At 39.1% G+C, this 27,598-nt stretch overlaps 1 protein-coding gene across 2 annotated transcripts in view; it reads right to left on the bottom strand.

Annotated features, from left to right (window-relative positions):
• Positions 1-10,534: 10,534 nt before the first annotated feature.
• The window catches only part of LOC116309519 (meprin A subunit beta-like), a 32,480-nt gene continuing 15,416 nt past the window's right edge, over positions 10,535-27,598 (bottom strand). The window contains exons 2-33 of one of the 2 annotated variants that reach the window (XM_039620247.1): positions 27,117-27,193; positions 26,749-26,792; positions 26,488-26,575; positions 26,304-26,322; positions 26,161-26,199; positions 26,013-26,038; positions 25,811-25,895; positions 25,338-25,455; positions 24,896-25,074; positions 24,326-24,544; positions 21,814-21,975; positions 21,428-21,658; positions 20,851-21,300; positions 20,591-20,764; positions 20,354-20,459; positions 19,666-19,710; positions 19,488-19,535; positions 19,086-19,130; positions 18,521-18,565; positions 18,343-18,390; positions 17,938-17,982; positions 17,760-17,807; positions 17,354-17,398; positions 16,789-16,833; positions 16,611-16,658; positions 16,205-16,249; positions 15,641-15,685; positions 15,463-15,510; positions 15,059-15,103; positions 14,494-14,538; positions 14,326-14,370; positions 10,535-11,156 (exon numbers count right to left, since the gene is read on the bottom strand). In XM_039620247.1, coding sequence (XP_039476181.1) covers positions 11,078-11,156; positions 14,326-14,370; positions 14,494-14,538; positions 15,059-15,103; positions 15,463-15,510; positions 15,641-15,685; positions 16,205-16,249; positions 16,611-16,658; positions 16,789-16,833; positions 17,354-17,398; positions 17,760-17,807; positions 17,938-17,982; positions 18,343-18,390; positions 18,521-18,565; positions 19,086-19,130; positions 19,488-19,535; positions 19,666-19,710; positions 20,354-20,459; positions 20,591-20,764; positions 20,851-21,300; positions 21,428-21,658; positions 21,814-21,975; positions 24,326-24,544; positions 24,896-25,074; positions 25,338-25,455; positions 25,811-25,895; positions 26,013-26,038; positions 26,161-26,199; positions 26,304-26,322; positions 26,488-26,575; positions 26,749-26,774 — 2,736 coding nt within the window. In that variant the 5' untranslated portion in view covers positions 26,775-26,792; positions 27,117-27,193 and the 3' untranslated portion in view covers positions 10,535-11,077. Of the gene's footprint in view, positions 11,157-14,325; positions 14,371-14,493; positions 14,539-15,058; positions 15,104-15,462; positions 15,511-15,640; positions 15,686-16,204; positions 16,250-16,610; positions 16,659-16,788; positions 16,834-17,353; positions 17,399-17,759; positions 17,808-17,937; positions 17,983-18,342; positions 18,391-18,520; positions 18,566-19,085; positions 19,131-19,487; positions 19,536-19,665; positions 19,711-20,353; positions 20,460-20,590; positions 20,765-20,850; positions 21,301-21,427; positions 21,659-21,813; positions 21,976-24,325; positions 24,545-24,895; positions 25,075-25,337; positions 25,456-25,810; positions 25,896-26,012; positions 26,039-26,160; positions 26,200-26,303; positions 26,323-26,487; positions 26,593-26,748; positions 26,793-27,116; positions 27,194-27,598 lie in introns of those variants that run through there. The other variant, XM_039620248.1, reaches the window with a different exon arrangement.

The following is a 27,598-nucleotide window of genomic DNA, read 5'->3' on the forward strand; positions in this document are numbered from 1 at the left end:
GGGTACAGACAAAAGCCAAGATAACAAATTTTCCATTCCGGAAGTGAAGTCCAAGTTTTCCACAGAAGGTCTACAGAGAGCTGGCACCATCTGCATGAACAGGTAAATCAACAGCAAGGAAGGCTATACTGTAGTGCAGTAATTGGAAGAACAACATACAAGTGAGAAAAAAAACGAACCCTGTCCATAAATAGCAACAGGTGAGTGATGAGTCAGTGTGCTGGTGGGAAGTCCCACCTTTCCAGAGGAAAAAAAACACAGCAAGACATTTTGAATCTATTCCTACAGGTTTTATGTATGACGATGTAATTTAAAAAAAAGAAGCTACCTGCAACATTGTAACAGCATTTTTATATGTGTTATTGTAGAGGTACTATAGCTATTATGATTATGAGAAAAGCATTTATGTAAAAAAAACAAACAAAAAAAACATTTAACAAAGTATGCTGTGTCAGTATGCAGAAAAGCTCATTTCACAAATAAATACTCTGCTTTATATCTTAATTAGTATTTCTGCCATGAATGTGTAATATAGAAAAAAATCTATCCTTATAGGTACGAATCAGTGATGACCATATGACATGACTTGTGCAATTAAACTTTTTGGGTACAGACAAAAGCCAAGATAAAAAACCTCTATTATATTTTATTAGTCTTTCATTATAACATCCAAACAGCAATTGTTGGGCTGATAGAAATTCATCATATGTTCCCAAACATGCAATGTACCTTCTTGCACATAACTTACTGGTAGTCTGTTTGATTATGAAACAGAAAATTCCAGTTGTCTAGACTGATTGGTTCAACAGTCATCAAACAGGATATACTTCAAAATGCAGTTTAGTTCTAATCACTGCAGGAAATAATTATGATCTTGTACCAACAGACACATTGTCAGGTGTGTTGTCAACATACCGATTTGCAAGTGATAAACCGAAGTAAGTTTGGAGCACTTGCAGTTGATTAATGTCTTAATACTGAACTGCAGTGCAAGTGTATCAGACAATATGAGAATAATCCATTGTAATCTGTATTTTGGTGTAAATTGGCTTACACTGTTTGACCATGTAGCTTTGTTTGTTTGATAGACATAGTGCTTCACTTTTCCCAAGCGACATCAGCTCAGTGTAAGGAGGAAGAGAATGTTTTTGGTTCTACTCAGAGTTTCTGCATGTGTGAGTTCAACATTCATCTCCAAGGTGTCTCTCTCATGTATGCCCTTAATGTCTAACCACAAAAAGAGTTAATGACTCTACTACTGCTATACACTCTAAACAAAAAGTAAACAAAAAGTCTCACTTCCCAAATAAATATTCTGCTGTACGTCTTAATTAGTATTTCTGCCATGAATGCCTAAGATAGAAAACAACTCTCCTTATAGGTACAAATCAGTGGTGACTATATGACATGACTTGTGCATTTAAACTACTTTGTTTAAAAAAAAAAGGGAAAAAGCAAAGATAAAAACTAGGGTTGTGACTCGATAAAAACAAAAAATCTAATTAATTACAGACATTTTAATTAATTTTTCTCGATTAATCACACAAGAAAATCTGCCCCAAAGCGCAAATGTTTTTTTTAATTTAAAAGGATTTTAGTGGGCAGCAGAATAATAACAGACATGGACATGAATATTGTAACTCAAGAACTCAAGCTCATTTAATTTCTGGGGGGGAAAAAAGTATTTAAACTGAATTTCAATTCAAAACAGAGAAACAAAAATAATATCCCTGGCCAAAATTGGGCAGACTTAAAATTAAAGTGTTATTTTAAGTACTTTAAGTACATTTTCAAAATAGTATTGTCTTTAAATAATAATAATAATAATACAAATTTCAACATAAAGTGCATCGTCTTGATGCATTCTCAATCATCCAGGAAAGTAAATCTCCAAAAGTTGATTCTGTTCATCTGGACGTAGCGTTTTGTGGGAGAAACGTTTCATCATTCATCCAAGTGACTTCTTCAGTCTCAGCTGACTGCAGGTTTCCCCAAACCTTACAAACAGTACATTTGCATAATGACTGAAACCAGCCCACTGAAGGAACAATGGGCTGTGAGGTCAGTTCCTTAATCATAATTATGCAAATTCCCATGACCATTGATCAGCAATCACTGACCAAAACCCACTGATCAAAGAACACTGATCAATGGCCATGAGTACCATTCACAGAGAGTTGGGGAATGGCTGCAATCACAGCATTGTAAGATGGCGAAAGATGTACCCTTAGGCCCCCTCCTCGATTCAGAGATGGTCTTTCCCTTTTCACGTGTCAGGGGAAAATTTCCCAAATAGAAAGCTGCCAAAGTAAAACAGAGACACAGTGAGACAATATAAAAAATCATATGTACATGGGTGAACTCTCTAAAGAGAGAGAGAGTCACACAGTACTCTTCTTTATTGCAGGTTATATAGGCACGTAGGTTACACAGCAGACGGAGGCAGTCTCCGCCTGTTCTCAGAATATATTGCTTAACTGACAAATGCATATCTTACTAAACATTCTGTCCGTACTATACTAAACGTCTGCTTAAGTGGCATTTTCCGTTGCTTTTTGCACAGGAACTTGTCTTCACAGGCATTTGATAAGCATAGGCAAGGTTTCATGTTTTATCAGGGTGAATCATCATTCAGAGTTTACACAATCACAAGCAAAGCATATTTGAATAATAAACAAAATCTTTTCACATTTCCCTCCTGTTGTTTAACTTTCACACTAGTTAAAACACCATTGGTTTATTATCTGTGCATGATTTCTTGCAGCGCATTTTTAATCAACACGTCATACATTGGTGTATCACAGCATTTCAGTGTCAGGTGGATTATCATCATCTTCGTCCATGGGCAGTGTCAGGTATGCCTGCACATGAACTGCAACAACTTTATTAATCATTGATTGTGCACATGGCAAAATACAAGAAGTAAAACAACAGAGTAGGAGTAGAAGAACTCCTACAAAAACCAGTCCTTTATTAATAAGAGATTTCCAGGAACCACTCAACAGCCAGGTAAGCCAATCTTCAGTGTTCGTGACATAGTCCTGTTGCTGAGCGTCCCTGAGTTGTTTCAGCGTGCGTAAGGCGTCGGTCATGTTGGAAGAGTGAACATTATCTGGAATGTACGTACAGCATGTGTTGTTAAAGAGTATACAGAGTCCTCCTTTTTCAGCCAGAATCATGTCCAGTGCGACTCGGTGTTGCATCACAGTTATGCGCAGGGCATCAATCTCTTCATTTTGTTGATTGTTGATTTTGCACGAGGCATTCAGGAACAGTCCAAAGCGGTAATCCAAAGTTTCAATCCTTAAAATGTTCTTTCCGGTGCCCACCCATGGAAACAGTGAGTGGAGGACCTTTTGTCCGGTGGTCCAAAGCTTAAATCCCTCTGGCACATCACTGCCATAGATGGGGTCATGTGGTTGCACTGCGGAGACGTCTCGTCGTCGTCTTGTAGTCTGAGAGATATTTACAGCTGACATCCTGAAGGTGTGGTCTGAAATGAAGATTGGGGCACAGGTGCCCGTCCATCCGGTGGCAGTATGAAGTAGGCACGTTGTCCACACAGCCAGTACTCACTGTAGGGTGTCCAGTCGTTGCCAGTATAGGTGAAGACAATGTCCCAGCCTTGGTCCCAGTCCGTGCTTGACAGGTACCAGTCATATTCGTTCCACTTGTCACCTTGATAGCCTCCAATGTGGAATGAGTTTAGTGGGATGGCTATTGTCAGGAACACTGAGAACACAAACATGAAGCACAGGGTCGTGACTGTTGTCAGCTGGCATCCTGTTGTCCAATATTGACGTCGTCTATGTCCATCTCTCCTTTCTCCCTCAGTGGAATCTTGGGTTCTTTGTCTAGCATCTCCATTCCTGTGAGTGTTCTCCTCTTCTCGACCACCAGACACACCCGTAGCCTCTAATGAGTAGACCTCAGCCAGAGGAGTGGGATCACAGTGTTGCCACTGATCACCCTACCCCCACCGAGCGAACACTAGAGGTTGGGGAGGACCAGAGTCTAAACTTATCACTCACTTTAAGGAGATGTTGGTGGGTCTTGGATTGGTTCAACCTTCTTTGTGTGGCTTTGATGAATCCACGAGGGTCGTTCAGCGATCTTGCATGCTGTGGGTGTTGTGAGCAGGACCTGGAAGAGACTGGGAGAGAATCACGCGGCAGTTGGTTGCTCAAAACTATTTCTTTGTTTTCCAGTAGTTTTGTCATCCACTCTGCTTTTGTTGAGGGCAGGGTGCCTTGGTTTAGCTGACCACACTTTTCAACAGTGATGTGTGACTGTGAGAGCAGGATGCCTACGTGGAGAGCTGTCTTGCATGTGTTAGATAAGAAAGATTAGCCTGTAGTAGTATTGGAGTTACTGCGTGTGGGACCTTGATAATCAGCTTGTGTCCCAAAACAATGTCGGCAGATTTTTTAACAGCCTCTGCTGCTGCTGCACAGGCTTGCACACATGTAGGTAGGCCTGAGGCTACTGAATCTAGTTCACATGAGTAAACGGCTAACGGTCGTTGTTTGTCACCAAAAGCTTGGGTCAATACTGCTTTCATATAGCCTGAGCTGCCATCCACATGCAAATGAAATGGTTTCTCATAGTCTGGCAGTGCTGTTTTGTTTTTCTGTACTTTTACTGCATGCTCTGCATGCTGTAAAGCATCAGCTAGACTTCCGGTATTTTGAGTGACCCAATGTTTATCTACGTGGGCGCGGACCTTTGGGAGGAGGCCTTTTAGAAACGCGTTTTTTACTTGTTGTTCAAAAGGGGTGTTCACGCCCTCATCATATTCTAGACCTGAGTTTTGTCTAAAGACTGGTCGTAGTCTGTCTAGGAAGTCAGAGGCAGACTCGTTTTCTTTTGTTTTGTTTCTCCTATTTTTCCGTAATCTGGGTTTGGCGCCTGAATTAACGGAAATTGCCCTAACGGGCCTGGAGGCCATGGCGGTGGGTCTTCGCGGGTCATTAGGTCCAGTTGTTGTCTCGCTCAGACATAAGGGTCTTGTGGTTTCACAAAGGGATTTTTTGAAACAGGGGATAAGGATTTGGGGGTATGGTTGCTCAGTATCAGGGGACCGGGACTGAGGGAGGTGGTTGATAAGGAGGAGGATTGGTGGTTTCGGTAGGTGGCTTTTCGCTTTGTTTATTTTGCTTTTTGTTTCTTTTCTCTTCACGCTTCTTACTTTCCTCCTGCCATGGTACAAAGAAACTTACGTACTCGTACATGCGCAGGACCTTCTTTTTACCACTAGTCTTTTCTATCTCTGCGTGTAGGCATTTACTTAATTGCTGTATTTGGCCAGGGCTACAGTTCCCCTCCCAGGCGGTGCAGTTTGTTTTTTTGGGATTTCTCCACCTATTTGCGCTTATCTGTCCTGCACCAGGGCATTTTTTCTCTAACCATTGTTCATCTGCAGTCAATTCGGGTTTTGTAGATTTATTTCCCATATTTAATTTTGATTTATTTTATTTGATAGTTCTTTATGTATTTAGCGCTTAGTAATACACACACACACCTGCGGCGCTTTCGCTGGCACGAGAACAGAGAGAGGTGGCTGACACGCCCTTCTATTTTTGAGCTATTCTCAAAAGCGGTGTCAACTTTATGTGATAAAACACGACCTTCTTCTCGATTCACCAGTACTTCAGCAACCGACAGTAAACAAATCAGTGGAATAGTTCAGCCTCCTTATTGTGCTGTAGAAATCAACTTATTCCACCAAAAAAAAAAAAAGACAGACAGTTTTAACGTTCACGCTACCAGCTTCCTTGAAGCGGCGTAGTGCTTCCAGCCTTTTAAACTGCGGAATGAGTCCACGCAGGACTACCAATTCCGTCTTACAGGCGAGTCCCTGACTTCCAGCCTTTTAAACTGCGGAATGAGTCCACGCAGGACTACCAATTCCGTCTTACAGGCGAGTCTATTTTTACCCTTTCGGGGAGCTACCAATCATTCTTAGACGAGCTCAATATTTATTTTACTGCTTCCAACCCTCTGCGGGCGAGCTGACTACCAGTCCTCAGGACGAGCTTAATGCTTCCAGTCTGTCTTGGACGAGTCTTAAGTTTCGTTTTCGTTTTTGCGCAAACCTTTATTATCTCAAAGTGGTCTGTCCTACCTTGGCGCTGGTTTCTTCAGATGCACCTGATCAGCCCCCGACGGTGCGGACCGCTTGTAAAACGTTGCAACGTGGGCTTCTCGTACCGACGGGACCTGGTGAGGTGCTTTCTGTGAGAGCTGCTTTAAATAGGCTGTCTCATCCGGTTTCGAAGGACCAAGAAATGTCAGGGGAAAATTTCCCAAATAGAAAGCTGCCAAAGTAAAACAGAGACACAGTGAGACAATATAAAAAATCATATGTACATGGGTGAACTCTCTAAAGAGAGAGAGAGTCACACAGTACTCTTCTTTATTGCAGGTTATATAGGCACGTAGGTTACACAGCAGACGGAGGCAGTCTCCGCCTGTTCTCAGAATATATTGCTTAACTGACAAATGCATATCTTACTAAACATTCTGTCCGTACTATACTAAACGTCTGCTTAAGTGGCATTTTCCGTTGCTTTTTGCACAGGAACTTGTCTTCACAGGCATTTGATAAGCATAGGCAAGGTTTCATGTTTTATCAGGGTGAATCATCATTCAGAGTTTACACAATCACAAGCAAAGCATATTTGAATAATAAACAAAATCTTTTCACATCACGTAAATGGCATCCTTGACTCCGCGCTCAAACCAGCGTTCTTCCCTGTCCAGGATGTGTACATCCTCATCGTTGAAAGAGTGTCCACTGGCCTGTAGGTGTAAATAAACTGCAGAGTCCTGGCCTGATGAGGTTGCTCTTCTGTGTTGTGCCATCCGCTTCGCTAGAGGTTGTTTGGTTTCCCCGATGTATAAATCCTGGCAATCCTCCTGGCACTTAACAGCGTACACTATGTTACTCTGTTTGCATCGGGGGACCCGATCCTTGGGGTGGACCAGTTTTTGGCGCAGCGTATTTTGGGGTTTAAAAGCCACAGAGACCCGGTGTTTAGAAAAAATGCGTCTCAACTGTTCCGATACTCCTGACACATATGGGATCACTACAGGTTTTCGCTTGGGCAGCGGTTGTCCTTCTCTTCTGGATCGGCTGGAGCTTTCTTTAGGTGCCTTCCCAGCTTTGACAAAAGTCCAGCTGGGATAACCACATTTACTCAGGGCCTTCTTGATGTGCTGTTCTTCTGCCTCCCTGGCCGCTGTGTCAGTGGGGATGGTGTTCGCTCTGTGTTGTAGCATCCTGATGACACCCAGTTTGTACTCCAGTGGATGATGAGAGTCAAACCTTGGATACTGATCCGTATGCGTAGGTTTACGGTACACGTCAGCTTTTAGATGTCCCCCATTACTGATGGAAATCTCACCGTCTAAGAAGGCTAACCTGCCACTTTTCATATTCTCCCTGGTGAATTTGATGTGTTGGTCCACCGAGTTAATGTGATCCGTGAAATGTAGTACGTCCTGAGATTTGATTTTCACCCAGGTGTCATCCATATATCTGAACCAATGGCTTGGTGGTGTTCCAGGGTAGGATAGCAACGCCCTCTTTTCCACTTCTTCCATGTACAAATTGGCCAAGATGGGTGAAACTGGGGAGCAGTTTTTCTTCTTAAGAAAATAAGGCAGAAACATGAAAGGTTATTTCACCAGCTTCACCATTAGGTGTACATTAGGCTAAAACAGTGTGATCATCGAACATTTTAGTGCAAAAAATAACAAAACCATTGGACTCAAAATACTTCCATGCTTACTTACTGTCCATCTCTTTCAGCCAGTTACTTAGACAAACTAGCCTGTTCACATTTTCAGAGCTCAAGACAGTTCTCTTTTTTGTTACTATGTGACCTGCAGGTGAGAACAGTCTCTTACATTGGACAGAAGTGGCAGGACTAATCAAATACTTGCGGGCCAGGACAGATAGCTGTGGGTGGGTCCCTGCTCGACTGGACCACCATTGCAGCAGGCAGTCTGTCTCGCTGATGGTGGATTCTGCTCTGTACAAACTCAGGGCCCTGTTACACAGAGCTTCCTCATCTGAATCAGAGTCTCAAGACAATGACGAGAGGAGGAACCTCTTTGTCTTTGCTGGCGCCTTTGTGCTGGCATCTTTACACTGTTCCTGCAGCAGGACCTCAAGGATGGTCCAAACCTCTTCTCACTCTCCCCTTGCAAGACACTTTAAATCCTTAAAGCCTGGGTCAAGCACAGTAGTTATCTTGAGCCACTGATGGTTGAGCGTAGTTACACGTTGGGATAGGTCCTTTGTGAAGGCAGTCTTAAATTTCACCATGTAGTTTGAGTCATCATTGGAGACCTCCATGGTGTGATGCAGATGGCAGAAAGCAGGTAAAACCACTAAACATAAGACATATGTCTCACCTCCAAGAAGCTCAGTCACAAACCTGCAGTAGACAGTTTGAGAAAGTAATTATTAATCTATACAATAACTGTCAACTATAGAGCTTTTTGAAGAAACAGTAATAATAAGTTAAAAAATTGTTTTATTTACCTGCATGACTCAAGGACAGTCCCCAGCTTTTGGAGTTTAACCAGCTCCGATGGAGTTAAAATGACTAGCTTGTGTTTTTGTCGAGCGTTAATCCAGCGTTGAATTCCACTGTGTGGAAACATGGCTCTTTGTGTTGCCCCAGTCTTGTTTGCTGCTGGTGTAGTTCCTCCATATTAGCAGGGCTGTCTGTAATGCATCTAATTTTGCTCGCTTTTCAGTGTGATAAAGCTGTTGAATTTTACTTGAAATAGTCTTTCAGCACAGCAGTTGGAAAGTTGGATCACCTGACGCTAACTGTAGCACATTTTCTAACCCCCTATCTTCTACCACTGATAGTGGTCTACAGTCCAGAGCAAGCCATTTTGCCAGAGAGTTTGTAAGTTTGTCCAATATTGACTTACTAATTTTGGTCCTGAAGCCAGTCATTTCAACAAGTTTGGGCTGCCGACACCTTTTGTTGGTACTCGGACTGCTAGAGCTAACAGCTCCCATGCTGCAACATGTTTTGCATTTAGATGGTACTGTTGAGGTTGAAGTGCTTTGGTGGTATGCAAACTCCTTTTTGCACAAAATCACACTTTTATCAAGGATTCCACCTTGATAAAAGGTGGTTTCTTTTGAAATGAAATTTGCCTTCGATCAATCCTAGCAACGCGCTTTCTTCTGATTTTTTGTAGCTCTGAGTTTAGCATCAGTGTAATCGGTATACCAGGAAATTGTGCATTGACAAAAGTTCCCCTTTGCTTGGAATGCAAAATGCAATGAAATGCGTAATTTTTTTAATGCGTTATTTTCTTCAAATTAATTAATCGCAGTTAATGTGTTAAATTCCCACCCCCAATAAAAACATTTACCATAGGTTGCTAACCTTTTATCTTAAGGTAATTATCCAAATAGTAGTCATTGTTGTGGTTGAGGATGTTTCTTATCTCTTTCCAAATGTGCAACATACTGTACATTCTCGCACGTAACTTACTGCCAGTATGTTCCACCCCTACAGTTGTGTAAAAGAGAAAGTAAACTGTCTTTCAATTCTAAGGTGTACTGTATGAGGGCATATTAAAAAACATAATGTGATTCTTACTGGTTTCTAAAATTAATTAAATGCAATCTTAGATGAAAAACAACACATCAGATAATACATAGAGTCATTAAAATAAACTCCAAAAGCAGTTTGTGATATGTAAAACCTTAGAATTTCTTTTTATTATGACTGCATGTGAAACATAACATAAGTACTGCCTCATTAAAATGAGTGAATGATGCCCTTTGTTCAAATAGAGCTGAGTACAATGAATACATGCATGGTATCTTTGTAAAAAGCTCATTACAAAAATCAAACTCAAACTCAAAACTGACGTAATGTCAGTTTGGCAATCATCTTCAATTATCTTCTTGCCCAAACCCCCCTTCCTCTTTTTGAGCTAATCAGCCTCAATTATATGTGGTTTAAATCTCAGTGCTCTGTCATTCTACTTTCAGACTTTTATTAATGCAACCCTCCTCCTCCCTATCTCCACCTCACCTAAGTCATTCGGAGCTCCATCCAAACCTCAATCTTCACCATCACCACTACCAGTGTCTAGACCAGGGGTGCCCAATCCCAGTCCTCGAGAGCTACTGCCCTGCAGCTTTTAGATGCGTCCTTGTTCCAGCACACCTGAATCAAATGAATGGCTCGTTATCAGGCCTTTGCCAGACTTGATGGCATGCCGAATTGGTAATCCAACTATTTGATTCAGCTGTGTTGGAGTAGGGATGCATCTAAAAGCTGCAGGACAGTAGCTCTCGAGGACTGGGATTGGGCACCCCTGGTCTAGACCCTAGGGGATCCTCTCCTAAATCCTATCGGCAATGGGATTCCATTCTGCCATGATGGGTCATCTCTCAATAAATTATGTTCAATTTTTGATCTCTGCTTAATAAAATGCACTGAAAAAACACTGAAACACTAACACTGAAAAAATTAGAGGAACAAGAATGTTTTTGTTTTAAAGATTATAAATTTTATTTTTTGTTAAACATCAGTACACCAGCATCTGAGAAAGCACACTGTGGCTAGTAGTTATAGTAGAAAATTTTCTTTCACTGCATTTTAATAACTTCAAACTCTGTGTAACTATGTGGATTTCTCGTGGTTGAAAATTGCAGTAAACAAAACTATCAAATGAGCGTACAGCACACAAATATTAGAGTTTAAAACTATAATATATTTTAAGTACTTATCATTTAACTTTTTGTTTGCATTCTCTTTATTGTGGACACAAAACAAAAATATTGTTGCAATGATTATTATAAAAACAACCAAAATAAAAAACAAACAAACAAAAAACCCCAAAAAACCCAAAACTGTTGTAACACCAAAAAAATCATGAAAAATCATGAACATGAATTATGAACATCTATAATAAATCAAACAGGAATGGATATAAATTTTCAGGTCATACAGTTGTAAAACAAGAAAAATATCTGAAAGAGTCATTGGTGTCATCCATGTAAAGAGTCCAGATGCAGATGAAATACACATCAAGGTATCAGAAGCATCAGTGCTAGCAGGAGGGTGAGAACCGGAGAGGCCACCATACCAGGAGAAAAGCAAAAAATGCTAAAACAAACAAACAAACAAAATTTTATGTATATGTATATCTATCTATCTATCTATAAATGTAACACACATTCTACGGCAAGAAGGAGCTAGGACGACAGGTCGGGGTGAGATATCATCACCCCCACCCGAGATTGGTTACCAAGCCCCGAGTGTGATGGAAGAAGGATCATTGAGTGCGAGAGAAACTGACCTGAAAGATAGGATCATGGCGAAGCTTGAAACCTTTATCCTCTGTAGCTGGTTACCAAGACTATATGAACTACCCTCAGAATATCTGCTAGATGATGTGAACGCAGCTCTATAGACAATACCTACCACCACCATTACTGAGACTAACCAGCTGATCTACACCATGGCAGACTCGCAGCCTTCGCCAACTGCTTGAAGAGGTACACCAGAGAGATAAAAGGCAGGAGAATAAACCTTAGTGGTAGGGGAACAATATGAGAACAGCACCACCAAAGCTGGAGACAGAGCAATACTGGAATATTATATGGGAGAATGACGCAACCCATAACAGTGGCTAGTGGAGCTAAGAGCAGACACAGCAACCTCCCTGAACAGGGTCCTATAACCATCACGGTAGCAGATATCCAAGAAAGGGTCTCCAGTATGAACAATTGGACAGCACCAGGCCCCGACATGGTTCATGACTACTGGCTGAAGAAGCTGACTGCACTCCACGAGCATCTGACAGCACAAATGAACCAGCTTCTAGTCGATGAGAGACACCCAGAATGGCTAACCAAAGGCTGGACAGTTCTGATTCTCAAGGACCTCCAGAAGGGACTAATTCCTTCCAACTACCGACCAATAACCTGCCTCAGCACCACATGGAAGCTCCTGCCAGGCATCATAGCGGCTAAGTTGAACCGGCATATGGCTCAATATATGAGTGGGGCACAGAAAGGAATAGGCAAGAATGCCAGTGGTGCAAAACACCAGCTACTGGTAGACAGAGCAGTTGCCTGAGACTGCAAGACTACGCTGACCAACCTGTGTACTGCCTGGATTGATTACAAGAAGGCCTATGACTCGATGCTCCACACCTGGATCCTGGAATGCCTAGAGCTATACAACTATCAACAGGACTCTAAGAGCTTTCATCAGGAACTCAATGGGGATGTGGCGTACAACACTCGAGGCCAACTTCAAGCCCATTGCACAAGTCACCATCGGATGTGGGATCTACCAAAGAGATGCTCTGTCCCCACTGCTGTTCTGCATAGGCCTGAACCCCCTCAGTAAGATCACTAACAAGACTGGTTACAGATACCAACTACGGAACAGGGCAATTGTCAGCCACCTCCTCTACATGGATGACATCAAGCTGTATGCCCAGAGTTAATGAGACATCGATTCACTGATCCTACCGGGATATACAGCAATTACATTGGAATGTTGTTTGGACTGGATAAATGTAGTCGGATGATAACAAAGAGAAGGAAGGTAGTCAGAACTGAGGGGATCGAACTACCAGAAGGCAACATTGCAGACATAGAGGAAAGCTACAAGCACCTGGGGATCCCATAGGCAAACAGTAACCATAAAGAGGCCACTAGGAAAGCTGCAACCACCAAGTACCTGCAGAGGGTCAGGCAAGTCCTTAGGAGTCAGCTGAACGGTAAGAACAAGATCTGGGGTATCAACACCTTCGCCCTGCCTGTGATCAGGTACTCTGCTGGGATAATAAGCTGGCCAAAGGAGGAGATAGAAGCCACTGACATCAAGACCAGGAAGCTCCCTACCATGCATCGAGGGTTTCACCCCAAGTCCAGCACCCTGAGGCTGTATGCTAAGTGGAAGGAAGGAGACCAGGGACTGGTGAGTGTCAGTACCACAGTCCAGGATGAGACAAGAAACATCCACGAGTAGATCAGGAAGATGGCCCCAACCGACCGCATGCTCAGTGAATACCTCAGGCAGCAGAAACCCAAGAAAGAGGAGAAGAGGAGGAACCATAATGGAAGGATAGGCCCCTGCACGGTATGTACCACCGGCAGATAGCGGAGGTGGCTGATACCCAGAAATCCTACCAGTGGCTGGACAAAGCTGGACTGAAAGACAGCACGGAGGCACTAATCATAGCAGCACAGGAACAAGCACTGAGCACAAGATCCATAGAGGCTGGGGTCTATCACACCAGACAAGACCCCAGGTGCAGGCTGTGTAAAGATGCCCCTGAGACAATCCAGCACATAACAGCAGGGTGCAAGATGCTAGCAGGCAGGGCATACATGGAGCGCCATAACCAAGTGGCCGGCATAGTATACAGAAACATCTGTGCCGAGTATGACCTGAAAGTACTGAGGTCAAAATGGGAGACAACATCAGGAGGAAGGAACACGAGAAGCTGCTGAGGTACCAAGGGCTCAGAGAAGAGCTCGAGAAGATGTGGAGGGTTAAGGTAACAGTGGTCCCAGTGGTAATCGGAGCACTAGGTGCTGTGACTCCCAAGCTAGGCAAGGAGCTCCAGCAAATCCCAGGAACAACATCCGAGATCTCTCTCCAGAAGAGCGCAGTCCTAGGAACAGCTAAGATACTGTGCAGGACCTTCAAGCTCTCAGGGTCTGGTAGAAGATCCATGCTTGAAAGATAGATTGACCGCAGGGGCGAGAGGGGAATTTAAAAAAAAAAATTAATTAAATAAAGGATGTACAGATAGCTTATGTTAAGTAATTAAGTTGAGCAGAAGGTATACATCAGTGCCGTTGTGTTTTATTGGGCAAAATCTGTGTGTGCTGCAAGCTCCACAATTAATTACTATGTCAAGAGCAACTTACAAACATTCTGACTGGCTGCTGACTATTCCTATTGGCCACTGCAAAAATGATTATTACCCCATGTAGTAATGCATGCGATGAGATGATATACCTTTTTAGACAATAGTATCAGCAGTATCAAATCTAATTTTTTATCATCAACATAGGGTTACATCCTGTGAAAGTCGAAGCATTATATGACGCGTACGTGAAAATGACATATAAGTTTAAAATTGTGCACTAAATATTGAAATGGATGCATCTTTTATTCTTCTTTTGTTGTTCTTTTGTTTTGTTACGTTATGTTGAGCAGCAGTCCAAAATCGAAATGATTAGGTCCACTAGATTTTACAGGCTTTGACAATAAAACAATTTTACAGACAGAAAATGTTTTAGAAGATTACCTGTCATCTGTTGTTTCTGGAGTGGGAATTGTAGTGGGTGAGGTCCTGAAATAGTCAAAGAAATTTTTGACAGGTATATTAAAATCTAAAACTAAGAATTTGTTTGTTTCTATTTATAACATTTTCTAATTTTTGAAAAACAGAAAATGTGTGAGATGTTTGGCGTACCTGTCATATGTTGTGTTTAGAGATGGAAGTGTGGTGGGTGAGGTCCTGTGAAAGTCAAAGCAGAATATTGTATGTATGTAAAAATTACATATCAGTTTGAAAATTTACATCAAATATTTAAATGCATTCATTTTCTTGTTTGTTTGTTTTTTCCTTTTTCTTTCAGCTGCTTCCTAAAGTATTCACCACTGCACACGAGCTTCCCCCACATGACCTCCATATTTCCTCCATATTTCTAGCATTCTCCACTTTATTACCAATCCTTATGCATGTGCTCCTTCACTACAACTTTACTTCTCATTATCCGTAAAGAGGGCTTATTATATTGATCACCATAAGCAGTGCAACATCTAAATTTGGGGGTCCACTAGATTTCACAGCTTGTGACAACACATTCTTACAAACAGTAAATTCTGAGAACATCTAAATAAGTGGCATCATCTGTTGTTTATTGAGTTGGATTGGAGGTGGGTGAGATCCTGCAAAAATTAAAGCAATGTTTTGACATGTATGTGAAAGTGACATAGTTTCAAATCTGGCATTTTGTTTGAGAAGACTAGCGTACCTGTCATCTGTTGTGTTTAGAATTGGAATTGCAGTGGGTGAGGTTCTGTGAAAGTCTTAATATTTTTTGACATGTATGTGAAAATGACATAGTTTTAAATCTGGCATCAAATAAATGCATGAAATGCATACAGGTTATTTTTATCCATTTATAGCTGCTTAATAAAGTGTTCACAACTGCAGACCTGCTTCCTCCATCTTACTCTATTCCTTGCAGCTTCCACTATCACACCAACCCTCTGCATGTGCTCCTACACTACAATGTTGCTGCTCACTATCCGTAAACAGGGCTTAGTATGTTGATCACAGTCAGCAGTATAACATCTGTTCAGGTCCACTACAATTGACAGCTTGTGACAAAAACACATTTTTCCAAACAGAAACTGTTTGAGAATATTGGAGTACCTGTTATGGTTTGTTATTTCTGGAGTTGGAATTGTGGTGGATGAGATCCTGTAAAAGTCAAAGTTTAGTTTGACAGGTATGCTAAAAGTCTTGCATGAGTGAGAGTTTAAATTTTTCTGTTTGTAAGAAACCTTTTCTGTTTCTTAGCAAAAGAAAATATTTGAGAAAACTGGCGTACCTGTCATATGTTGTGTTTAGAGATGGAAGTGTGGTGGGTGAGGTCCTGTGAAAGTCAAAGCAGAATATTGTATGTATGTAAAAATTACATATCAGTTTGAAAATTTACATCAAATATTTAACTGCATTCATTTTCTTGTTTGTTTGTTTTTTTCCTTTTTCTTTCAGCTGCTTCCTAAAGTATTCACCACTGCACACGAGCTTCCCCCACATGACCTCCATATTTCCTCCATATTTCTAGCATTCTCCACTTTATTACCAATCCTTATGCATGTGCTCCTTCACTACAACTTTGCTTCTCATTATCCGTAAAGAGGGCTTATTATATTGATCACCATAAGCAGTGTAACATCTAAATTTGGGGGTCCACTAGATTTCACAGCTTGTGACAACACATTCTTACAAACAGTAAATTCTGAGAACATCTAAATAAGTGGCATCATCTGTTGTTTATTGAGTTGGATTGAGGTGGGTGAGATCCTGCAAAATTAAAGCAATGTTTTGACATGTATGTGAAAGTGACATAGTTTCAAATCTGGCATTTTGTTTGAGAAGACTAGCGTACCTGTCATCTGTTGTGTTTAGAATTGGAATTGCAGTGGGTGAGGTTCTGTGAAAGTCAAAACATTTTATGACATGTATGTGAAAATGACATAGTTTCAAATCTGGCATCAAATAAATGCCTGAAATGCATACAGGTTATTTTTTTATCCACTTATAGATGCTTAATAAAGTGTTCATAACTGCAGATCAGCTTCCTCCATCTTACTCTATTCCTTGCAGCTTCCACTATCACACCAACCCTCTGCATGTGCTGCTACACTACAGTTTTGCTGCTTACTATCTGTAAACAGGGCTTAGTATGTTGATCACAGTCAGCAGTATAACATCTGTTCACGTCCACTAGAATTGACAGCTTGTGAGAAAAACACATTTTTCCAAACAGAAACTGTTTGAGAATATTGGAGTACCTGTTATGGTTTGTTATTTCTGGAGTTGGAATTGTGGTGGATGAGATCCTGTAAAAGTCAAAGTTTAGTTTGACAGGTATGCTAAAAGTCTTGCATGAGTGAGAGTTTAAATGTTTCTGTTTGTAAGAAACCTTTTCTGTTTCTTAGCAAAAGAAAATATTTGAGAAAACTGGCGTACCTGTCATCTGTTGTGTTTAGAGATGGAAGTGTGGTGGGTGAGGTCCTGTGAAAGTCAAAGCAGAATATTGTATGTATGTAAAAATTACATATCAGTTTGAAAATTTACATCAAATATTTAACTGCATTCATTTTCTTGTTTGTTTGTTTTTTCCTTTTTCTTTCAGCTGCTTCCTAAAGTATTCACCACTGCACACGAGCTTCCCCCACATGATCTCCATATTTCCTCCATATTTCTAGCATTCTCCACTTTATTACCAATCCTTATGCATGTGCTCCTTCACTACAACTTTACTTCTCATTATCCGTAAAGAGGGCTTATTATATTGATCACCATAAGCAGTGTAACATCTAAATTTGGGGGTCCACTAGATTTCACAGCTTGTGACAACACATTCTTACAAACAGTAAATTCTGAGAACATCTAAATAAGTGGCATCATCTGTTGTTTATTGAGTTGGATTGGAGGTGGGTAAGATCCTGCAAAAATTAAAGCAATGTTTTGACATGTATGTGAAAGTGACATAGTTTCAAATCTGGCATTTTGTTTGAGAAGACTAGCGTACCTGTCATCTGTTGTGTTTAGAATTGGAATTGCAGTGGGTGAGGTTCTGTGAAAGTCAAAACATTTTATGACATGTATGTGAAAATGACATAGTTTTAAATCTGGCATCAAATAAATGCCTGAAATGCATACAGGTTATTTTTTTATCCACTTATAGATGCTTAATAAAGTGTTCATAACTGCAGATCAGCTTCCTCCATCTTACTCTATTCCTTGCAGCTTCCACTATCACACCAACCCTCTGCATGTGCTCCTACACTACAATTTTGCTGCTTACTATCTGTAAACAGGGCTTAGTATGTTGATCACAGTCAGCAGTATAACATCTGTTCACGTCCACTAGAATTGACAGCTTGTGACAAAAACACATTTTTCCAAACAGAAACTGTTTGAGAATGTTGGAGTACCTGTTATGGTTTGTTATTTCTGGAGTTGGAATTGTGGTGGATGAGATCCTGTAAAAGTCAAAGTTTAGTTTGACAGGTATGCTAAAAGTCTTGCATGAGTGAGAGTTTAAATGTTTCTGTTTGTAAGAAACCTTTTCTGTTTCTTAGCAAAAGAAAATATTTGAGAAAACTGGCGTACCTGTCATCTGTTGTGTTTAGAATTGGAATTGCAGTGGGTGAAGTTCTGTGAAAGTCAAAACATTTTATGACATGTATGTGAAAATGACATAGTTTCAAATCTGGCATCAAATAAATGCATGAAATGCATACAGGTTATTTTTTTTATCCACTTATAGATGCTTAATAAAGTGTTCATAACTGCAGACCTGCTTCCTCCATCTTACTCTATTCCTTGCAGCTTCCACTATCACACCAACCCTCTGCATGTGCTCCTACACTACAATTTTGCTGCTTACTATCTGTAAACAGGGCTTAGTATGTTGATCACAGTCAGCAGTATAACATCTGTTCACGTCCACTAGAATTGACAGCTTGTGACAAAACACATTTTCCAAACAGAAACTGTTTGAGAATGTTGGAGTACCTGTTATGGTTTGTTATTTCTGGAGTTGGAATTGTGGTGGATGAGATCCTGTAAAAGTCAAAGTTTAGTTTGACAGGTATGCTAAAAGTCTTGCATGAGTGAGAGTTTAAATGTTTCTGTTTGTAAGAAACCTTTTCTGTTTCTTAGCAAAAGAAAATATTTAAGAAAACTGGCGTACCTGTCATCTGTTGTGTTTAGAGATGGAAGTGTGGTGGGTGAGGTCCTGTGAAAGTCAAAGCAGAATATTGTATGTATGTAAAAATTACATATCAGTTTGAAAATTTACATCAAATATTTAACTGCATTCATTTTCTTGTTTGTTTGTTTTTTCCTTTTTCTTTCAGCTGCTTCCTAAAGTATTCACCACTGCACACGAGCTTCCCCCACATGACCTCCATATTTCCTCCATATTTCTAGCATTCTCCACTTTATTACCAATCCTTATGCATGTGCTCCTTCACTACAACTTTGCTTCTCATTATCCGTAAAGAGGGCTTATTATATTGATCACCATAAGCAGTGTAACATCTAAATTTGGGGGTCCACTAGATTTCACAGCTTGTGACAACACATTCTTACAAACAGTAAATTCTGAGAACATCTAAATAAGTGGCATCATCTGTTGTTTATTGAGTTGGATTGGAGGTGGGTGAGATCCTGCAAAAATTAAAGCAATGTTTTGACATGTATGTGAAAGTGACATAGTTTCAAATCTGGCATTTTGTTTGAGAAGACTAGCGTACCTGTCATCTGTTGTGTTTAGAATTGGAATTGCAGTGGGTGAAGTTCTGTGAAAGTCAAAACATTTTATGACATGTATGTGAAAATGACATAGTTTTAAATCTGGCATCAAATAAATGCCTGAAATGCATACAGGTTATTTTTTATCCACTTATAGCTGCTTAATAAAGTGTTCACAACTGCAGACCTGCTTTCTCCATCTTACTCTATTCCTTGCAGCTTCCACTATCACACCAACCCTCTGCATGTGCTCCTACACTACAATTTTGCTGCTTACTATCCATAAACAGGGCTTATGTTGATCACAGTCAGCAGTATAACATCTGTTCACGTCCACTAGAATTGACAGCTTGTGACAAAAACACATTTTTTCAAACAGAAACTGTTTGAGAATATTGGAGTACCTGTTATGGTTTGTTATTTCTGGAGTTGGAATTGTGATGGATGAGATCCTGTAAAAGTCAAAGTTTAGTTTGACAGGTATGCTAAAAGTCTTGCATGAGTGAGAGTTTAAATGTTTCTGTTTGTAAGAAACCTTTTCTGTTTCTTAGCAAAAGAAAATATTTGAGAAAACTGGCGTACCTGTCATCTGTTGTGTTTAGAGATGGAAGTGTGGTGGGTGAGGTCCTGTGAAAGTCAAAGCAGAATATTGTATGTATGTAAAAATTACATATCAGTTTGAAAATTTACATCAAATATTTAACTGCATTCATTTTCTTGTTTGTTTGTTTTTTTTTTCCTTTTCTTTCAGCTGCTTCCTAAAGTATTCACCACTGCACACGAGCTTCCCCCACATGACCTCCATATTTCCTCCATATTTCTAGCATTCTCCACTTTATTACCAATCCTTATGCATGTGCTCCTTCACTACAACTTTACTTCTCATTATCTGTAAAGAGGGCTTATTATATTGATCACCATAAGCAGTGTAACATCTAAATTTGGGGGTCCACTAGATTTTACAGCTTGTGACAACACATTCTTACAAACAGTAAATTCTGAGAATATCTAAATAAGTGTCATAATCTGTTGTTTATCAAGTTGGATTGGAGGTGGGTAAGATCCTGTGAAAGTCAAAATATTTTTTGACATGTATGTGAAAAAACCCGTCATCTGTTGTCTTTAGAGATGGAAGTGTGGTGGGTGAGGTACTGTGAAAGTCAGAGCATTTTTCAACAGGCATTTTTGATGCAACTGTTGTTGTGATTTGCAGTTATATAAATAATAATTCAATTGAAATTAAGTTAATTTATTTCATAACATAGCCCACCTGGATGAGCAAGGTCCTTTATCCTGGTCTGTGGGAGCACTTGTAATGCTCACTGATTTCACTTGAGGACATGGCAGCGAACTTCCATTAAGTAGAGGAGTGAGATCTATTGAAAGGAAAGAAAAAACTAAAATAACTTTTTTTCTTGTTTGAAATGATTCAAATGTTTTATGCATTTCTGTTGTAAAAATTTTAAGTACACTATTTAAGTTTAGCAAAGAAAACATTTAAATTTGCCTTGTAAATTGAAGATGAAAATTGCACTCTCTCCCTTGAGGTAATCTCTGGATTGGATGTCTTCCAAAGATGCAAAATTTTTATAACCATATAGGGTATTAACATAGATGATCTCATTGTTCTTGTCAACAATTTGACTTCCAACCTCACGAGGTTTGCCCCAAATTAGTACTCCTGTTTACAGAAAGCATACGTAACATAATGGTAAATAGTTTAATTAGTACATTTTTTTTAAGGATTACATGTTTCTGTAAACATACCATTGTACAGCAGATTTGGGTCAGTGGTGATACTTATTTGCCTTGACATCTGTAGCTGGATGTTGGGGTTCTGATCCACCATTTGGACAGTAAATTGCCTTTGTGGGCAAGGCCATTTCAGTTGGTCATCATAGACACCAGAGACAAGTTGCACATATACTCCAAAATCTGTCTGGCGGGGATTTAACGCTACCCGGTAAGCATAGCCCTCACTAGAATACTGCCTTGGGCTATATATCAGGGCCGGAGTATCAGTAGTGTTCAAAAGCCTCTCAAAATTATTAATCTGCCAGGTTCCATCTGGACACTCGAGCTCTGAAAGATTGATGTCATCAATAGAGAAGCCGCCTGTAGAGTTTCCTGCTCCTTTACGAACCTCAAACTCCACCTGGAACTGCTTGGTGGCATTCAGAGGAACATGGTGGAGAGTCCAGTGAGATGTTGGTGGACCTGGAGGGAGAATTTTTGGATTAAGAGGTAAACCGTGAGATATGTCTTTGTGACAAAATGTAAAATGTGAAGCATTTATACTTTATCTGGAGAAAATCATTATGGACAATCACAAGTGAACCATTACCAGTGATCTGTCCCATGAGGTAGAGTGTTCCTGTGGAGTCCCGTTCATCTTGAAACTCTCTGATCCAGATGTTAAGTTCATCTGACTTGCTCCCATTGTGGTAATAGTAGAACTGCAGACACTGGACATGACACTCCCTCTGAGGACTCATCCTCTTTGTCTCCAGCCAGGCTGAGTCACCCTCCTGAACTGATTCTGTGCTAGCATACATGAAGTAACCTGCATCCTGACCTACAATGTTGTTTAAAATTAATATTATAGCAGACCACCAAAGCATTTATTATTATTTCTGGCTGCTTAACATGGCTGAGGTGAAAAATTAGATTATCCAAATAAAATTGTATTTTAAACAATGCGAAAACCAAATGCAACATTTGAAACCTTACCTTGATTACCATTTCCATTGGGCAGATTGGTGTGGTCAGAGCTGGGACCCCCATAAACACCTGTTACCATTTCCCAACCATTGCCACTCTTTGAACAGCGGTTCATCTGACACATGGTCCCATTGGTAAAGCCACAGTACATCTTAAAGGCAATGGATGTGTCTGTAGAGATACATTAAGAACACATTTCACTTAGGCTTCTGTTGTAGGCTTTTGTCAGGTGACTAATATCAGCAACACCATTTGTTGTGCTACAATTGTCTAAATGAAACTTGGAGTTTGTCTGTGTGTGTTTTGATGTGGGATTTATGTTCTACCAGAGAGTTCAATGGGAATAGTATTAGCTTGAACTCAGGGAAGAGTGAATAGAAAAGGCAATTATCAAAAATGAGTTGATTGTTTGGACACAGTTTTATACACATAGTCAGCAGTTTTATGCATCTTGGCTAATTATTGACTAGGAGTGCCTATGACATTGCTGAAGTTGCAGTCTGACACATAGCAACCATGGCATATTGATTTTTGTATGAATGAAACAAACAGGGTTTTTTGGTGATTATCGATTGGCCATAGTTGTAAATATAATCATGTTTGACCGTTTTGTTGTGTTGGCTCTGCAATAGAGTGGTAACCTGCCCAGGATATAGTATATCTCTGCCTGAGAGAAAATAGCTCATTAGTAAGTTGGAGAGATGTTTATTTGCACTGTTTTAGAAAGCCAGGTTGTGTGGTTGCCACTGTTTCTAGTGTTACTTTTACATAATTAAACCAGCTGATGGCTGCATTAGTATAGTATAGTATAGTATAAAAAAGTGGCACTGACTCATCAAATGTAAACCACCATCAGAAAGTGAAAATATTTTAGTTAAGGTTTAACTTCTCAAGGAGTTACTGCTTCTGACATTCTAAAAATGTGAAACTAACTGAAAGGTGCAAGCAGTCACGAGTCAGACTGATTCATAATTTTGTGGGTTTGATTTTATTTTAATTCTGACAACTAATTTTGATTTTAGTCATTATTTAGGCTAAAATTACTTTTTGAGGCTGCATCTGTTTTATCAACTCCCCACATTCAGTGCTGGCTGACTTGGGTCATGATCATGAGCTCTCTTGAAGAAACAAACAAAGTTATTTTATCTAGACCTTTTTGTGACTTGTAGAACCGTTCTCAAGACAAACAAACTTGAGCATGCTGAAAGTTCAAAAAGGGATCATAATGGACATTTTGGAAAGCAACAGTACATACAGGTGCTGGTCATATAATTAGAATATGATCAAAAAGTTGATTTATTTCACTAATTCCAATTGAAAAAGTGAAACTTGTATAATGTATACATTCATTCCACACAGACTGATATATTTCAAGTGTTTATTTCTTTAAATTTTGATGATTACAGCTGACAACTAATGAAAACCCCAAATTCAGTATGGACCGGACTGCTGGTGAGTGGTCCAAAGTTATATTCTCTGATGAAAGTAAATTCTGCATTTCCTTTGGAATCAGAGAGGAGAGGCACAGAATCATGTTGCTTGAGGTCCAGTGTAAAGTTTTCACAGCCAGTGATGGTTTAGGGTGCCATGTCATCAGCTGGTGTTGCTCCACTGTGTTTTCTGAGATCCAAGGTCAACACAGCCGTATACCAGGAAGTTTTAGAGCACTTCATGCTTCCTGCTGCTGACCAACTATGGAGACGCAGATTTCATTTTCCAACAGGACTTGGCACCTGCACACAGTGCCAAAGCTACCAACACCTGGTTTAAGGACCATGGTACCCCTGTTCTTACTTGGCCAGCAAACTCGCCTGACCTTAACCCCATTGTGAAGAGGAAGATGCGATATGCCAGACCCAACAATGCAGAAGAGCTGAAGGCCACTATCAGAGCAACCTGGGCTCTCATAACACCTGAGCAGTGCCACATACTGATTGAATCCATGCCACTCCGGATTGCTGCAGTAATTCAGGCAAAAGGAGCCCCAACAAAGTACTGAGTGCTGTACATGCTCATACTTTTCATGTTCATATTTTTCAGTTGGCCAAGATTTCTAAAAATCTTTTCTTTGTATTGGTCTTAAGTAATATTCTACTTTTCTAAGATACTGAATTTGGGGTTTTCAATAGTTGTTAGTTATAATCATCAACATTAAAATAAATAAACACTTGAAATATATCAGTCTGTGTGGAATGAATGTATACATTATGCAAGTTTTACTTTTTGAATGGAATTAGTGAAATAAATCAACTTTGTAATGATATTCTAATTATACGACTAGCACCTATATTCCTCCCCTTATACATACAGAAAACCTGAGTAAAGTTCTTGAGAAAGAACACGCTCAGTATCTCTAAAAATAATGTAAAAACCCGTTGCAAGTGTGAGTGTGACAAAGAAAACAGTTACTTTCCATTGGTTAATGGTACATTGTACTTATGGTGTTCTTAATAATTCTAACAACCAATACCAAAGCGTTCCTGAAGCTGGATGTTGGTCTCCTTAATCGTCAAGCACTTACTGCATTTGTAGAGTAGATTCAGCTCCTGAACATCACTAGCGCTCATTTCCAATCGTTGACCAATCAGATTCTGGAAATTAGGGTCTTTGGTGATAATTGTAGATCCATTGCCATTGGTGAAAGCATCTTTGGCATAGTGCATCACTGACAAATAGTCATATGGGACTCCGTGGGTGGTGCTCTCATTACTGCCAACTATTCTAAAGTTGTTCTTTTTATCTATAAAAATCATATATAAAAGCCAAACATCACATACAGTATACTGCACTGAAAAGATTTTGATATCATGAGAGAAAGTCAAACCATTAAAGGAGTAAAACAGCATACTCAGTATATTGGTTACAAAATATTACTCAATCTGCTACTTTATTGAAAATGATACTTTGCAGAATGGCAGAAATCCAAAGATTCTTTTGTAAATAGTTTTAATACTCTCGACTTTTTTTAACTGTTTCAAAGTGGTTGATTCATTTCTGCAGATTATTTTGTATAGTTTTAAGCTTAGTATGTGAATAGAAATATCAAAAAATACATTAACATCATAATAAGTAATATAAGTATTAATCAAACCTTCTAGGATGTTTTCATATTGAATCGTCACATAATCATTTCTGTCATATCTGGACTGTTCATGGTAGAAGCCAAGAGCATGAAGGAACTCATGTTCAACAATGGCAATGGAACCACAGCCTCTTCCAATGGAGAGTTCCTGTCCATTGGAAATTACCTGCCCGATGTATGACCAACATCTGAAAATAAAAACACTGATCAATGTTTGTCTTATATGTAGTTTTCTTTTATTTAATTTATTTTGTTTAGTCTATAAAATCCCAATCAAATAAATAACAAAAGAGACACATAAATATAACTTGTTTTAAAAAGTACATAAAAAAAGCAAAACAAAACAAACAAAATATTAGTGATGAATTGGTAGTTTTTATAATATTTATGTTAATTAAAACTAAATGGGCAATTTTATAAAAAAAAAAAAAAAAAGCAGAAAAAAACATACCCGTCTAACTGTTTGACAGAAATGTAATCATCCTCAGAGTCCCTTGGTTTGAAATCAATGCATGATTTCAACCTGAATTGGTCAAAGGCCCTCAGAATGACTCCTTTAGAATTAATGTCTACCATTGTTCATGATAGTTGGGTTATAGATATAAAAAAAAGATATGTTAGACAACTGAGAGATGTGCTATCCTTGCTCATGCACAGTATATTGCTCTAAAAATCTTTCTAAGCACTTTAGCAGAGACGTGATTTACTTTGGCCAGTACAAAACTATGTTAGTCAATTAAGTTTGTTCACTTGAAGATGGTCCTGCTGTCTTTTTCTATTATGTAACTCCTATGCAATAACAGGCTCCAGCTGACATGTACCAAAAATTGCATTTTCAGGTAACAGATCACAAAGATGTGCTCCCACAGAAGTAAGGAAATCAGTATTTCTTTTAAATGTATATGTAAGAAAATATATATTTACCAAGGTCGTTATTCAACACATAGGGGACTGGGGATTTCCATAGGATGTTTTCATCAATAATGGTACTCTTCTGCATGTTTGTAGGCTAAAGAACAAGAAAATGTCTCTTATAACTTTGCATTGAAATAACAATGCAAAGTTACTATCCATATAGATGTTTTAAGGATAAATATATTTTTATCTCACAAAAAAATAAACTTACCTCCAAAATATCATCATTTAAAAATTCTAAGATAAAATGTTAAAAATTAGAAACAAGTCACTGATAGTCAAATAAAGTTGTGTGAAGCTGAAAACACAAAAATCTCCTCAAAACAGGCATTTAGTTGTAAGTAAATGTTGAACTTTACCTTTGTTTATTTCTGGAATGTCCTTTTCTTCAGCAACATCTACAAAAACAGATTTGGTGCTTCTGTATTCAGTTTTCATATTAAAAAAATGTAATATCATCAAATAAAATGAATTATTATGGAAAATAAATATTAGAACTTACCCACTATATCTGGTCCAGTCTGGAAAAAATTCAAAAATCCAAATCAGTTTTTGTTTCCGATATTAATATTCAGTATTATTTTTATATGACTTAATTTCAAAAAACGCAAATATTAAATGTTTGAATATAGACAAGTAAGATTTCTTCTTTGGGTGGATGTGTAAAAAACCAACTAATGACTTACTGGATTCAAGGAGAATGCTTCTGAAATTGCCATGCTCACAAAAAGAAAAACACATCCTTTCATCCTCATAGTGTGTCTTTGATGAAACCTAAATCAATAGAGATTCTACCAAGAATCATTAAAACATTCACGAAATTAAAAAACATATCAAAGATATAATAATCTAATCATCTCAGCTGAAACATTTAATTTAATACATTTCGGCTTTATGCTTTAGTTAATCAATAATTTCAATTTGTTCTTATAGAAACTTGTCTTTACCTTGTGCCACACTGTCTCTTCCTCATCTGTATGAGAAGTTGTGTCTGTGACAGGAATGTTAGAACCGGTTTTATACAACTAAAGCTACGTGCTTGGGATGTCAGATAGTCCTGCATGCAATTATTGTATATCTAGTTTTGCTTGTTAACCGATGCTTTGTTAACAGGAACTTGCAGTTACAGTAACAGTAACATAACAAATCATGAGTACTTGCATTACTTGCATTACTTAAAGCGAACAGCCCACTTCACATCTTGTTTTTAGCAGGAACAAAACAAAACAAAAAATCATTGCAAGAAGGGCATAAGCAGGCAATATGTTAGGAATGTGGATGGTGGAAAACCACCTGTATGAAGTCAAATACTTACTTGTGGCTTCTAAACTTTTTTTTTCTCTAACAAACTGTAGTTTCTGAGATTGTTCCTTATTTTTTTTAATGGAGCCACTGTCAAGAATCAAAATAGTACACAAATATGTAATTAATATTAAACAAAAACATTATACAATTGATTCCATTGTATACTTAATAGAGGTGCCAATGTTTGATTGTGTGATATTTCACAAGCCTACTTCAGAGGTTTGTATCAATCTCGAAGAAAGAAGATGGTGTGGCAAAATTAGAGATGGACCGATCCGATACCGACTTACTGGATCGGATATCGGAGGGAAATAAAAAATGTAATCCGATCCACTAAATATCAAAAAAGCACCTCAAAAAACTTGCCACACGGTGTAACTTGTGGCACATCGGAGCAGTATGCATCACGTGATAGAGCAGCTGTGTGTATTTGTAGCCTTGCTACCAATCCGGCATTTCATCTCCGAGGAGTTATCCCAGAGAGAAGTAAAG

This window comes from Oreochromis aureus, linkage group 11 (genome assembly GCF_013358895.1).
Source record: "Oreochromis aureus strain Israel breed Guangdong linkage group 11, ZZ_aureus, whole genome shotgun sequence".
NCBI lineage: Eukaryota > Metazoa > Chordata > Actinopteri > Cichliformes > Cichlidae > Oreochromis > Oreochromis aureus.